General features: G+C 47.0%; 1 protein-coding gene across 5 annotated transcripts in view; it reads left to right on the top strand.

Moving 5' to 3' along the window:
• Positions 1-7,294: 7,294 nt before the first annotated feature.
• PHF19 (PHD finger protein 19) overlaps positions 7,295-15,562 on the top strand; it is a 31,240-nt gene continuing 22,972 nt past the window's right edge. For 2 of the 5 annotated variants that reach the window (XM_075120312.1, XM_075120311.1), the window contains exons 1-3: positions 8,353-8,415; positions 11,667-11,870; positions 13,285-13,366. In XM_075120312.1, the coding sequence (XP_074976413.1) occupies positions 8,368-8,415; positions 11,667-11,870; positions 13,285-13,366 (334 nt within the window). In that variant the 5' untranslated portion in view covers positions 8,353-8,367. Of the gene's footprint in view, positions 7,313-7,444; positions 7,780-8,352; positions 8,416-8,716; positions 9,074-11,666; positions 11,871-13,284; positions 13,367-15,562 lie in introns of those variants that run through there. The other 3 variants (XM_075120315.1, XM_048823161.2, XM_075120313.1) reach the window with 3 other exon arrangements.

The following is a 15,562-nucleotide window of genomic DNA, read 5'->3' as shown; positions in this document are numbered from 1 at the left end:
CTGTTTATTGCTTGACAAAGCTCATGTAGAAATGAGCCTTGGGGTAAAATTTCTGATCCAAAATTGCTTTCAGTAGGCCACGTTTTTCCTGCATTTGATCAAAATAAGAACCACAAAATGTGGTAAAATTAACAGTTAAGTTTCCTTCAAGAGGAGGAATATGGTGCGAGTATTATTTTTAACACAGCTGTGACTCACTGCTAATATATCATGACTCACTGTGAATTTCAATCATTTGACTGTTTTACTAATGTTTCAGGTTCCCTGTGAACCCAAAGGAGGAGCATTCAATTCAGGGGAAATGAGCCTCTGTCATTCTTCAAATGTTTCACTGTAGTAGTGTAGAGGTAAAAAAAAAAAAAAAGCGTCTAAAGTAAACATTTTGATGTTCCAGGCATGGTGGGCACTCAGGATGTGCTGGACCATTACAAGATCAGTTAGTTTGTACGTATAACAACAACAATGTGTGAAGACATGCTACAATAGATATGGGAACTTCAGGAATCAGATCTGAACTTGTCAAGGAGATATTTTGTTTATTCCCAACAAATAAAAAATGTTTGATTTGGTGACACTTTCTACAGAATATAAGTAAATTACGTAGAATTGTTAAAAAATGAATGACGTCTGCTTTTTAATGGCTGGTGCATGTATTCAGTCAATCCACATGTGCAGGAACACTTGATGACTCATTGCAGAGCTTTACAGGCCACGGTTTCTGCAACTGATCCATTGCTGAGCATAAGCTGCATGGTCACAGAGCCATGATTTGCTTATCACAGGAGAGCTGGTGTGAGTAAATGCTTTATTCCTTAATGAGAAGTAGGTAAACCCCATATTCCCCAAATAAGAAGTGGGTAAACTCCATTTACCCGCATTTACCCTCGACTATGCTATTGTTTCACTGACAAAATCATCCGCTGAACATTTTGAGGGACAAGCCTAGAGAACAGGCTGTGCAGCATTTAGGGGTTAATCCTGGCCTTGCCACCATGGCATAAAGGTGGGGCATGATTCTGGGAGCAGGCACATGGGGCAATGCCGTCCCTCTGTGTCATGCTGAGTTAAGCTCCCAGGGGACACCTGGCAGGGCAGCACATAGGAGATAAGAGGGGGCCAGGCCTGGGTGAGCTGCTTTGCAGATCGTCCAGTGTCCAACCCTTTATGACATAGGTGCATAAGGGAGCATGGAGGCTACTCTAGAATTAGCTCCATGCTGTGGATCCTCAACAAGTTTGCAATCTGAAGTAGGGAGGGCAGAATTTCCATCTTCTGCAGTCCTCCCTCCATGCAGTTGCCCAGTTGCCTGGCCTGGCTACTCAGGCAGGGCCCTGGGCAGAGGATTTAACGTTTAGCCATGTGTGATCAGTCATTTACATCAGTGCAAAGTGAGTGCAAAGCACTAACGAATCAGAGCAGTAGTATCCTACCCTTGTTAGGGGTTGGGGCCCTGTGTTACCCAGGAGGTCAAACTAGATACACTGGTGGGTCCTTCTGGCAGTAGGAGACCTGCTCTGCACTCACTTTGCTCAAGGGACACTGTAGGGGAGAATCAGCTGTGTTTGATTCTAAGCTGGAGGCACTTTGTGACAGAACTTTTCACGAGAGAAAACAGGACAGAAGAAGCAGGGAGAAAAATTAATTCACACTGAGAATTGGAATCTGAACAACTTAAAACACAAACGTACAGTTCTAGTGAGCTTAGAGACTTCCTTTAGGTATGTAGGAATGTGGATTTCTGAAAATTACTTTAAAGCAATCACTGTTCGGGCAGTGGCACTTACCTGAAGTATCTGGAGGGGAAGACATTTCTGAATTAACATCTGTATTTGTAAAAACCTATATATATTTTTACCGACTTCTCTGGACACTATAGTACTCACGCTACTCAATTAAGATGTCTTTACCACCTATAACGAGTGGTCCTTTCTCTGTAATTGTACTATTTGCCTCAGCTTTAGGCAGGGAAAGAATTATACAAAAAAGCAAGGGATTATTTTATATACACTATTGATTGTGGGATCCATATTTTTCCTGATCTTTCCAAGGCCACTTTGGCTAGAGAAGGACATTAATAACACTTAGAACAGAGTTTATTGTATTAGATTATTCTTTGTCCCTTTTATATGCTACAAATCTGAGGACACTAAAAATATTTATCTTTTGATTAGAATGACTGCAAGGAATTTCTTGTCTCTCAAAAGAGCAATAAAGAGGTTGTTTGTGAGGTCTTTAAAGTGTCTCTGAATTAGATTTAAAATTCTATATTGCAGTGTTTAAGTTCTGTGGATAGCATGCTTACTCTTTTTGATCCCCTGTACTGTTGACTTTAGTGTTTTTACATCCCTTATGTTTAAAATGTGATTAATCATTAAGAAGGTTGGGTTTAATTTCCCCCTCTTCCTTTGATATCTTTCTTGGCCAAGATGTTTAATGGCCTGTAATATTACTGTACTTTGTTGTAGAGTCTACTTACTATAACTTCTGAAATCATAAATATTTTTAAAGCTTTGTACCTTAGTTCTATGAAACTTTAAACAAAGCTTGTTCTGTTATTTTCCTGCATACACACTATTCAATACTTACCTGTAAAAAAGGGCAACACCTTAATTGAGTAATGTTTGCAGTCCAATATTTTGTAGAAAATCTGACTTTTTATAAATTAGTTCTAAGATCACAGAAATAGAGAGGGAAAATGTCATTTTCCCCCTGTGTCATTTTAATTGGAGGAACTATTTGTTTTAAATGCACATTTGCTCTAATGTGATAAGGAACACATAATATTGGAGAAAAACATACTTAATGTGTTCTGATCTAACGCCCATTGACTGAAGTCAATAAAGTCACTTACTGACTTCAGAGGGCTTTGGATCAAGCGGTAAGGTCAGGAATCAGCTTTCTACTGGAAGGTATCTCACATGTATTACACACAGTAGTTAAAATGAGTTTTTAATATACCTGCACGTTAACTGATCATGGAGCAAATGTTGTAACAGTAACAAAAAGTTCATATCCTCAGCTCATTGGTATAACACTGTCTGGGTACTTCTGAAAATATTTGCTTTTTGCAGCGATTTCCATTAAATAGCAAATCCTTATTACTTCATCGTGGTATTGACGACACTAGCATGTATAGCAGTTCGGGTCTGTGTATTTATATTCATATGGAAGTTCCATCTATTTTTAGGAATTCTGATAAACACAAATTGAAACATCACACAGGGGGCTGCAGCAGGGGACGGGTGAAACAGTGCACTCTCCTGCTGCACCTTTACTTCTTAAACCAATCATTATTTTGTTTATTTAATGTACTTTAAAATCAACAGAACTGTAAGAAGACTCATCTCAAGTCTCATCTCAGTGAGATCAATGCACTTCTAGCCTTAGGTTATAGTTGATGCCATCTTCCCTGTAGCTTAAAGATACTTCAGGTCTTGTAAACCTGGGTGCGAATTCCCAGCCCACATATTGCACTGAATCCTCGGACCCCTCCTGCCATAAAGTGTTTGGGCAAGTTTCAGTCACCTCCAGATCACAGCGGCATGCCATTCACGAGCCGCTGGGGAAATGTCCTCTAAGTGGACAGCTGCATTAGGACCCTGGGAACAGAGCTGTGCAGAAGAGGCTGTTTTAGTCTTAGGTGAAATGCCCTGAGATGTCCCTGCAACCTATGCTCAAGGCTGGCATTAGATAACAAGATCAGCAGCATGTGAAATGAAACCATTGGGGGTCGGGGGTGTTAATCAAATGGGCAGGTGATCTGCACTGCCTGTGCTGAGTGTATCTATCTCCCAAAGAGACAGCAGTTTAACTTGCCTTTAACTCCAGGAAAGTTCTTGTGGACCATCTCCAAAGCCCCCTGCACTGTAATCTTCCTGTCAAAACCAACTGCTCACTTGCTCACCTTAAGGGGAGGTAGGGGTCTGCCCACACCTCCATCAAGCCTCTACCTGATGTTGCCTAAGGGGAAAAACAATAGAAGACAATTGGCTGTTTTTCAAAGAGACATTATTAAGGGCACAAGAGGACATTATCCCACTGCGTAGGAAAGATCAGCAGTATGGTAAGAGACCACCCTGGCTTAACCAGGAGATCTTCAATGATCTAAAAATCAGAAAAGAGTCCTACAAAAAGTGGAAACTAGGTCAAATTACAAAGGATGACTAGCAGCCATGTTAGTCTGTATTCGCAAAAAGAAAAGGAGGACTTGTGGCACCTTAGCGACTAGCAAATTTATTGAGCATAAGCTTTCGTGAGTGAGCTGTAGCTCATGAAAGCTCATGCTCAAATAAATTTGTTAGTCTCTAAGGTGCCACAAGTCCTCCTGTTCTTTTTAAAGGATGAATCTGAACAAATAACACAAGTATGTAGGGACGAAATTTTAAAGGCCAAAGCACAAAACGAGATCAAACTAGCCGGAGACATAAAGGGTAACAAGAAAACATCCTACAAATACACTAGAAGCAAGAGGAAGACCAAGGACAGGGTAGGCCCCTTACTCAATGAGGGATGGGGGAATAATAAAAGAAAATGTGAACATGGCAGAGGTGCTTAATGACTTCTTTGTTTTGGTTTTCACCAAGAAGGTTGGTGGTGATTGGATGTCTAACGTAGTGAATGCCAGTGAAAATGAGGTAGGATCAGAAGAGGCTAAAATAGTGAAAGAACAAATTAAAAATTACTTGGACAAATTAGATGTCTTCAAGTCACCAGGGCCTGATGAAATGCATCCTAGAATACTCAAGGAGCTGACTGAAGAGATAGTTGAGCCATTAGCCATTATCTCATCTTTGAGAAGTCAGGGAAAATGGGAGAGATTCCAGAAGACTGAAAAGGGCAAATCTAGTGCCAGTCTATAAAAAGGGAAATAAGAACAACCTAGGGAATTACAGACCAGTCAGCTTAACTTCTGTACCCAGAAAGATAATGGAGCAAATAATTAAGCAATCAATTTGCAAACATCTAGAACAGGGATCAGCAACCTTTCAGAAGTGGTGTGCCAAGTCTTCATTTATTCATTGTAATTTAAGGTTTCACATGCCAGTAATACATTTTAACATTTTTAGAAGGTATATAAGTCTATATTATGTAACTACACTATTGTTGTATGTAAAGTAAATAAGGTTTTTAAAACGTTTAAGAAGCTTCATTTAAAATTAAATTAAAATGTAGATCTTATCCTTTTAGTGTGATCCTTGCCCTTGCTTTTCCTTTCTGAGTTTTTCAATGTCTGTAAATAGATTATCTTCTTTTGGGAGAGAAAGGTTCCATTCATCCAGGCAGGCAGCGGGCTGAGTGGGGCCGGTGGCCGAGACCCCCAGCTGGTAAGGGGGCTGGTGGCCAGAACCCCAGACCGGTAGCGAGCTGAGCGGGGCCGGTGGCCGGAACCCCAGGCTGGCAGCAGAGTGCCACTAAAAACCAGCTTGCTTGCTGCCTTTGGCACGCTTGCCACAGGTTGCCGACTCCTGAGCTAGAAGATGATAAGGTGATAAATAACAGTCAGGATGGATTTGTCAAGAACAAACCCTGTCAAACCAACCTGATAGCTTTCTGTGTCAGTGTAACAAGCCTTGTGGATAGGGGGGAAGCCGTAGAGGTGGTATAGCTTGACTTTAGTAAAGCTTTTGATACTATTTTGTGTGACCTTCTCATAAACAAACTAGGGAAATGCAACCTAGATGGAGCTACTATAAGGTGGGTGCAAAACTGGTTGGAAAGCTGTTCCCAGAGACTAGTTATCAGTGGTTCACAGCATGCTGGAAGGACATAACAAGTGGGGTCCCGCAGGGATCAATTCTGGGTCTAGTTCTGTTCAATATCTTCATCAGTGATTTAGATAATGGCATACAGAGTACACTTTATAAAGTTTGCGGATGATACGAAGCTGAGCGAGGTTGCAAGTGCTTTGGAGGATAGGATTAAAATTCAAAATGATCTGGACAAACTGGAGAAATGTCCTGAAGTAAATAGGATGAAATTCAATAAGGACAAATGCAAAGTACTCCACTTAGGAAGGAACAATCAGTTGCACGCATACAAAATGGCAAATTGCTGCCTAGGCAGGAGTACTGCGGAAAGGGGTCTGGGGGTCATAGTGGACCACAAGCTAAATATGAGTCAACCCTGTAACGCTGTTGCAAAAAAAGTGATCATTCTGGGATGTATTAGCAGGAGTGTTGTAAGCAAGACACAAGAAGTCATTCTTCCACTCTACTCTGTGCTGATTAGGCCTCAACTGGAGTACTGTGTCCAGTTCTGGGTACCACATTTCAGGAAGGATGTGGACAAATTGGAGAGAGTCCAGAGAAGAGCAACAAAAATGATTAAAGGTCAAGAAAACATGGCCTATGAGGGAAGATTGAAAAAATTGGGTTTGTTTAGTCTGGAAAAGAGAAGACTGAGAGGGGACATGACATGATAACAGTTTTCAAGTATGTAAAAGGTTGTTACAAGGAGGACGAAGAGAAATTGTTTTTCTTAACCTCTGAGAATAGGACAAGAAGCAATTGGCTTCAATTGCAGCAAGGGAGGTTTAGGTTGGACATTAGGAAAAACTTCCTAACTGTCAGGGTGGTTAAGCACTGGAATAAATTGCCTAGGGAGGTTGTGGAATCTCCATCACTGGAGATTTTTAAGAGCTGGTCGGACAAACACCTGTCAGGGATGGTCTAGATAATTAGTCCTGCCACCAGTGCAGGAGACTGGACTAGATGACCTCTGGAGGTTCCTTCCAGTTTTATGATTCTCAGATCATCTGCATCCTTGCCACTCACAGGCCAAGCATGTGTGTGTATTGAAGAGGGGGTGCAAGGAGATGGGAACTCAAATCCTCAGTGGACTGGCCAGGTTAAATTTTAACATATAGGGAAGGTGGAAAGAAAAAAAGCAAAAGGCTAGAAATTCTCTCAAAAGAGAAAAGTAGCAGAGTTTCCATGACTCCATCCTACACCCGGAGGGTTAGTGCCCGGCAGGTGGAGAAACAGGTCTGAGTGGAGGAGATGGTGCATTTGGGTGGGTAGCTTGGCTTGGGTGTAAAATATCTGCTCTGTGTTTGCAGCATGCATAGGTGTGTGCGCACATGGGTGTTTGTGTGCGGCTCTGGGTCTATGGGTGCAGGTGTCTCTGAGTGTGTGTTTCCCTCTGGCTATGGCTGGGTACACTGCTGCCTGCATTGCTCTGAGCGTGTGTGTGTGTGTGTGTGTGTGTGTGTGTGTGTACACATCTCTGCGCTGTGTTGGCCGTAGGCATAGCTGTGTGTGCACATGTGTTTCGGGGTGTGGCTACCGGTACACGTGGACAGGTGTACCTGAGTGTGAGTTTCTGTCCGCGCGGCAGGGGCGGGCGGGGGCGGCCTGCCCCTCTCGGCGGGTGTGCGCACGCGTGTCCGTGGGGGCAGCGGCGGGGGGACACACGCGGCACAGCCTGGCCGGGCGCGTGCGGTCTGCGCGCGGCGTGGGGTGGCCCCGCAGCCCCCGGGCCCAGGCCGGCCGCACGTTCCCTTTAAATGCAGCCGGCGGGGAGCTGCCCGGGCTCCGGGCGCTGCCTGGCTTCCTGCAGGATGGAGCCGGGCGGAGGAGGCGGAGGGGGGGCCCGTGCTAATTACATAAGCAAAACGTAAATAATTCGCGGGAAAAAGTGAAAAAGATGGCGCCCCGCCTCACCCGCCTGCAGCGCCGCTAGCCGGGGAGCAGCCGGCGCGCCCGGGGGCGGCATGGGGGGGACCCCGCGCCCCAGGCACTGAGCCGCCCGCGGGCAGCGCCCCAAGGACCTGGCGGAGCGGTAAGGGGGGGACCGGGGACACCCGGCGCAAAGTTTGCAAGGTGGCCGCGGGTGCGGGGCTGGCTGGGGCAGGGGGTGTCTGCGCTTGGAGATCCAGGCGAGAAGGAAACTCCCCCCTCCCGCAGACTTTGTGGATTTTGTAGGGTTAGCTAGATTTTTTTTTTTGGGGGGGGGAGGTGGGTGGTAGTGGGGGGGGGGGTCTTCGGCGACTGTGTCAGGATCTGCCGGGGGCTGAACCTGCTTCCTTGGCGGGGGGTGTTGCATGGGTTAAAAAGCAAACAACCCCAATGAGGACAAACCCCCCCAAAGCGATTGTTAGTCCGGGCACGTTGGCGGCTCGGGCGGCCGGAAAGTTAGCGAGGGAGCGGAGAAAACCGGCCCCGGCCCTGGCGACGCGTCCGAGGGTGCAAACGTGGGAGCCGCGACCCGCCCCCGCGGCGGGGCCTTAATCCCACGGGAGCTTTGGCCCCGCGTGTCAGTGACTTTGTAGTCGCCGCCTCCGCCCCCTGCCCTGTCTGGGGGCCCGTTTGCCGGGGGCGTCTCAAACGCCCCCCCCCCCACCACCAAAAATAATGGTTTTAATTTTGAATGTTTTTGAATCAGCCAATCACAGCTCTGTGGGCGACCGGCTCCGAGGTGAGGGCCCGCCGCGGAGAGTTTTGTTGCCGGGGCCGGAGGGGGCCGGTCCTGGCTGGTGGAGAAAGGGAAATCGGGAGGGTAGCTGGGCGCGCCCCCAGCTTACGGGGCTGCCCCCTTCTCTCCCAGCGGGGGGACACGTGGCGCCCACCCCCACCAGACGCTCTTTCCCTCCCGCCGGGGCCGGGGCCGCCGGGGCCGGGGCCGGGGCGTGCGTGGGGGCGGCTTGTGCCCGTGAATGAACCTGCCCTTGCGGGAGGCTGGGGCGCCGGCGATCCGCCCCTTCCCAAAGCACCGCCGAGCCGCCGGGGAAAGGGGTTGCCCGGCCCTGGCTCGCCTCACTGCTCGGGCTGCTCCCTCGCCTGGGCTTTGGGCGCGGACCCCGGGTGCGCGGGTCTGGTCCCCCGCTGGGCATCGGCCGCTGCCCGGCCGGGAGGAGCGCTGGCGGGGGGCTGAGTAATTAGCGCAGGGAGCTTTTCCTCCGAGAGGCCACAGGGTCCTTCCCGAAAAGGGGATTCATGCCTCTGGAATGTGGGAGAGTCGCTGACGTTCCTGGGCCTGGCAGCGATGTTTCATCTTCAAATAGTCGCTTCCTGGCGCGAGCGGCCCGGGAGGGAGAGCTCAGTGGTGTGAGCATTGGCCTGCTAAGCCCAGGCTTGTGAGTTCAAGCCTTGAGGGGGCCCTTTAGGGATCTGGGGCACAACTGGGCATGGGCCCTGCTTTGAGCAGGGGGTTGGACTAGATGGCCGCCTGAGGTCCCTTCCAACCCCGATATTCTATGAATTCTATTCTGTGAATCATTGCTTTTATTTCTCCCCCGGGGGTGGGGGCCCAAAGGCAAACACCCCTTTTTAACTTTAGCGGAAGGAGAGACTGAGTGTTCTTGGGCCGGCTGCTCTTCCTGTCTTCGCTTTATCCTCTTCTGAGATGCGAGGAAAAGGAATATGATTCCAACCATTATTCTGGAAAGGAAGCGAGGTGTTTTCAGTTTGGGACTGGCTGCCTTGGACTTGCCTGGAAAGGCGCCTTGCTCTCTAGCAAATATTTAACAAGCTGGGAATGTGTGTCATTTCCCAGGAGTAGCCCAGCTTTCCTTGACTAGGGCCAAATCCAGGGGGGAGTCAAAACTGGTGTTTGTCACTTCCTCTTCTAGCCCACTTGGAGTGGAGTACAAGTCATACCGATTTAGACTTACCTGTGAATCCGCAGGAAAGTTTTGCATTGCGTGGGCATATCAGGCAATCCCAGGGGCCTGGGTGAGAAAAGATCATCCTGAAGATTACACTGAATTAGGGGTTCCAGTCCCTATTCTGGCAAAATTCCCACTGATGTCAGGGGGATCCTCTCCTGTGTGAAGGCTGCCTTTGATTATTAGCTGGTAATGATAGCTAAAGGCTGGATTCTCATACTCTCCCTGTTGGGTAGCATCTTACTTCACAAATGGTCCAGTGAGGAGGGCCCAGTGAGACTAGAGCTGGAGAACCGATCCGGATACATTACTTGAACCTTTGCCCTGAAACTGGATGTTTATGCATGGGGGATGGGGAAAGGCGATTTTTTTTTTCCATTCAAATGTTATTTTTTGCATGCTTTCTGCACTTCCGGGTTCTGTCCCGGAGCGCAGACACCAGAAGTGAGTGAGGCTGCTGTCTAGGAATTTCCAGCCTAATTCTGTGGATTCAAGAGGTTAAGATAGTTGGGAAGAGAAAACTTCAAAATGAAGTTTGCCCACTACTCATGGATGGGAGTTTCCAAATGCCCTGACCTCCCCTGCTTTAGCCTTTCTGTCTCTGTAACTTTGGTACCTGTCATCTGTCTCTGAATAATAACCATATAGTACTTGTTTTACTAAACTGAAGGCCAAACCAAATTCACATTGAAGTCAGTGGGTGTCTTCCCATTGACTTAAGGGGAAACTGAAACAGGTCTTAATATCATAGTCTGGTTTAATATGAAAACAAATCAGAGGGTGACTTGCATTTTTCAGTGGCCTGTAGCAGCTTGCTGATGTGATTGCCCAGAGACCATGCTCTTTGTGGGGTTTGCTTTGCTTGGCTACATTTGGACAGACTTGCATTAACTTTAGTTGAGAGACTCGCTAACCACTAAAATTTGACTCATCGAAGCTGTAAGTCTTATTGGTAGTTTGTAGGGTGTGCTCCTGTATTCATGTTTGCATGCAAAGTCCCAAGGGTAAAACACATTGAGTTGTTTATATATTAAATCAATTCCAGGGCATAAACTAAGGCAGGAGTTCGTGTTGCAATTAAAGGGACAGTATCAAGATAAAAATCCTGTCACTCAATGATGTTGCCTTACCTGTGTTTACTAATGATATCAATGATTATTAAAACTGGAAGTATTTTAAAAATCAAATTTACTTGATGCCATTTGTTTACTTTTTGCTCTTCACTCCCCTAGGAGAGTGAAACTCGGCTGGTCAGTATCACTTTCTGTTTATAGTCAGTTGAATTTTCATGCTGGTGCCTTGATCCGGTGCTGCTGGGTTTGGGAGTTTATTAAAAAGTGCAGAATCATAGAATCATAGAATATCAGGGTTGGAAGGGACCTCCAGAGGTCATCTAGTCCACCCCCCTGCTCAAAGCAGGACCAATCCTCAATTTTTGCCCCAGATCCCTAAATGGCCCCCTCAAGGATTGAACTTGCAACAAGAGAAATGTTTGAATTAAAATTCACAGAAATAAAAAGTAAATTCTGTCAACCCTTCAAATGTACATCTTTTGGCCGAAGTATTTCAGACCTGACGGGGCCTTCTGAAATGAGTGGTACCAGAGAAGCTCTTCTCTTTGTTCATTATGATCTTAGCTGTATCCCCTTTTCCTTGGTTTTGTTAACTGAAGGCTAATATAACTTATGTTTTCTCAACTACAGACTGGGACCTCTGGTTCTAAAAGCATATACGCCTCTACAGCTTGAGCTAAAAGAGTGGCTATTAGCCAAGGCTGAAGCAGGTTCATCAACCTCTATTTGTGGCCCTGCCACTACTCTAGGGGAACAGAATGCCACACGGAGTGGGTTACACTAGCAATAATCCTGTGCTATGCATAAGGTCTGTAACATCAGCCTCCTTATAGAGACAAAACTCCCAGTGAAGTGGGTGAGAGCTTTGTCTGATTAAGGATGGTGAGACTGGTACCAATGGCTCCCAGTACTGGAGAGTTTGCATGATCAGAACTAGCTTTTCCTTATGTTGTGATGGCAAAGTCACTGAGTGTGTGTTTTATTGGCAGTGTCTGCTGAGGCTCATGGAGAACGGCACACACAACCCAATCATCCGAGATGTCTATGCAGCTGCCAGCCACCTGCAACAAGCAGCCGTCAACTCTTCTGCGAATGGGAGTGGCTGCAAAGATCTGATGGTCAAACTGACTGAGGGGCAGTATGTGCTTTGCAGGTGGACTGATGGACTCTATTACCTTGGAAAGATCAAGAGGGTAAAGTAGGCGTTCAAAGCTCTATGCAATCTGACACGGTTCTCTGTTACTTACTTATATACCAGAGATGTGCTTGAATCAGAGCCTAGATCCAAATGCTCCAAGTTTTATTGGGGGTGAGAGGTTGGAATCTGAACCTGGATCCTGATTTGAACTTCCCAGCAGATCCCGATATCTCAGTAATTGGAGTGACCCAAATCCTGCCTTCAAGTACCCCCAAACTTTGGGTGTTTTGAAATCTGGATTCAGGTCCCAGTTTGGATGAATGCATCTGTCTCATTTTTAAAGGGCTAAACAGAAGCCCTTTTCTCTGCTAACACTAGACCTGTGCAAACCTTCCTGGGCTCATTTCCTAAGGGCTTCCCAGGCTAAGCCTTGCAGTTTGCTTCACAGGGGACTGACCCCTGCAAATCTGTTTGGAGGTTTGTTAGACTCCCACTCCATGTGCGCAAGTCCCTAGTCCTATCTCCTTCTCTCCAGGACCCCGAGAACAGCTTCTCTCACATATGTTGGGCATGGGCAGCAGGTCTTCCTTCCCTTCTTACTAAACACAGTTGGAAGTTCGACATTGTATATATTTGATGGAAGCTGTCATTTTATCAAATCACCTGAAACAAAAACAATCAGCAACATATTTCATGTGCAATTTTATGGCAACATTTGTACTTTTTATTTCCCACAAGTTCTAGTCTTTACACAGGAAGTTGGTGGCAGAGTCATGCTGGAAGACACTTAACCTCTCTGTGCCTCAGTTTACTTACCTGTGAAACTTTAACACATGCCCAACTTTTGTAAACGTAATTTGAGAGCCCTTCGTGGAAGATGCTGGCTAAGTGTTATCAGAAGGACTAGGCTCGTGAAAGCTGTCCAGGGTCAGTGAGGCACGTCCAGTGATTGTGCTGCGATGGTAAACAGCCTGACTACTGGGGTTAAGACAAATTCTGCAGGTGGGTGGCTTGGCAAATTTGGGAACTCATTCTCAGGCTGCTGGTTTCCATCCAGCCCATATCAGTAGTGACCAGAAATCATTTCATTTGATGGTGAAATGAGGTGATGGGCTTCCGTCCGGTTTCTAGAGGGTAAGCAGATCATCACGTTAGTGGGCTCCTCAGCAGAGATGCTAAGGGCTGGATGAGTGTGGGAACAAAGACTCTCTTATCTCTCGATGGTACTCCAAGGCAGGGATGGGCACTGGTGCTGCTCGTGTGCCTGGTAGGTGGCAACACGGCCAGCTTTGGTTTTCAGGGCTCTTAGTCTAGCATCCCTCACCAAAGCAAAATGCAACTGGATGTTCCTTTAAAATCCACATGCTGCAGTGAGTTCCTGCACAGAGCTATCAGAATGTTGTGAGTTTACAAAAACGCTTAAAGTGAGGGGGATAAAATTGCACCTGACACCTCTCTTGTTTGCACAGGTAAGTGGCTCCAAACAGAGCTGTCTTGTGACCTTTGAAGATAACTCCAAGTACTGGGTCCTTTGGAAGGATATTCAGCATGGTGAGTGAAGCTCTGGTCTCTTTTCCTGCCCTGGGGTTTTTTAAATAGGCAGGGACAAATCCCGAAAGGGGCTCAGCACCTTCTGTTCCTAAGGATGGACCTGAAGACTCCCCAAACTTCCCATTTTCTCTTGTTTTGCTGGAGTGGCTTTAGCTGCGTGAGGCCTGGGCGTTGTTTATTCAAAGGTAGCTCTGGGACATCTGCTTCCATTGCTCTCAGCTGACTCCTTTGCCGCCCTACACTGGCTCTCCATTTATCAGGAGTGCTCCTGGGATCTTTGCACTGTGGGTCACCAAGCATGGGTGCCAAGTTAGATGGTAGGTTTTGGTATAACATATGTACGATGCAGCATGACTCAGCCTCCCCTGCCCAGACTCAGCGAGGGAATGCCCCATGGAAACATACTGCCTAGCCACTGGTCCCCTTCTTGCAGCACCCCTATGCCCTGTCTATAGGATTTCTGCCCCCACTCTGCACTGCATGGGGAAGGGGGTCAATGCAGATGCCACTAAAGTCATTCTGTTCACGGGCTGATATTTCTGATGTGTCATGTGCCAGGTCTGGATAAAGGCTCCAAATGTACCTGGCTGGGATCTGTAGGATATCTTTGCATCGTTGTATGTAAAAAAAAAACCAAAAACAAAAAACCTCTGGCATTTTAACGCTTTCAGTGTTGTCCAGAGCAGCAGGTCTGTCCAGAAAATGAGCGGTTTGTCTGAGTGGACATTCCTTTAACCGCTTGGGGCCATTTATTTGACTGGCGGTCTGGAAAATGTTAGGAGGAACAAGAACTGTTTGGATGTTCTGGCTAGACTAATGGTGGTTCGCTGGGCTGTGTTTGTCTCTGGCTGGTGCTTGCGTCATGTCCAGTGGCAGGATTCTTATCTCTGGCTTACATCCTGCCTGTGTGATCATTTAGCTCCATTTGTTTGGAGCTGTGAATTTTGCCGATGTGCCTGGGTTTTTCCCATGGGAGATACTCCTCGTCCTAATGGTCGAGGAAGGCTGGGTCAGGAGTCCCAACAGAGGCCACCAACACGTCTTCCCAAGGGCTGGGTGTGCTCTTTAGTGAGACATGTCTCCTGCTGCTCTCGGAGGTTGTGTGTCTGGTACCTGCAGAAGCCTTAGCCACTGGTGGCCCAAGGAATAAGAGACTGGAACTAGGAAACAAGCCTGGGTCTTGTGTGTGGCAATGCAGAGATCAGTGGCTAGCCATGCTCACAATCCCATCAGACTGGCCTCAGACGCTGCTGTGTCACGTGGATGATCAAGCTGAATTGTTTTAGTCTAGAAAGAGCAGATGCCTCAGCTAGTGCCTTTGTCCACCTAGGGCGATACTTCCCCCTGCCCTGTGCAGAAGACCAATGCTGTCATAGCAGTTCTGTCTTCAGGAGCAATGCTGAAAAGAATTCAGTTTAGCATTTGGGGCGTTTAAATAATATGATTTTGCACCAGCTTCCATGTAACATTCCACTTCTGGGATAATACGTGGCATTTATAACGTGCTGCTCGTCCCATAAAATGCCATTGAAAGTTTTCTTTTTAAACAAAACATGCAGGAATAGCTTCATCTTCATGGAAACGGGGATGGGGCAGGTGTTTGATGTGCCTCTAGCCATACTTACACCTCAGGTTTAGGGCAGGGAGTGAAGGAGGATACCAGGCCCTGCTGGGACTATGGCCACATGTCGTTTGCTCTGGAGCAGTCCCTCACCTCCCTGTGCAAGTGATGGAATCTGCCATCCGGTGATAGTGTGCTCATGAGGTGTGGGCTGTGAACGTGCATATGAGTAAAGGTTGGGATGAGCTTCCACTGAAATCCAGCCTCTAGTTTGTTTTCACTCTGTAAGGTAAGCACTTGGCCATCCATTTGGATGAAGGATGCAACAGAGATCCTAGTCCCATGAACCTGTTCATAGCCAGAAGAAACAGCGGAAGAGAAATATGGCCTTGAATAGGATGACTTTGAAACTTCCCTGAGGCAGCAGCACGTCTTTAAACCTTTCACTTTATTTCTGATCCAAAGACAAAGGGTGCAATCCTGACTCTATTTGAGTGACTGGGAGTTGCACTCTGAATATGTAAGTGCTCCTAGAGGGGAGGTTCTCAAACTGGGGGTCGGGACCCCTCAGTGGGTCATGAGGTTATTACAGGGGGGCGGGGGATCACGAGCAGTCAGCCTCCACCCCAAACCCC

Source organism: Caretta caretta, chromosome 16 (genome assembly GCF_965140235.1).
Source record: "Caretta caretta isolate rCarCar2 chromosome 16, rCarCar1.hap1, whole genome shotgun sequence".
In the NCBI taxonomy this organism is placed as follows: domain Eukaryota; kingdom Metazoa; phylum Chordata; order Testudines; family Cheloniidae; genus Caretta; species Caretta caretta.
The sequence above is the reverse complement of the archived record's forward strand: the minus strand, read 5'-3'. Positions and strand labels throughout refer to the sequence as shown.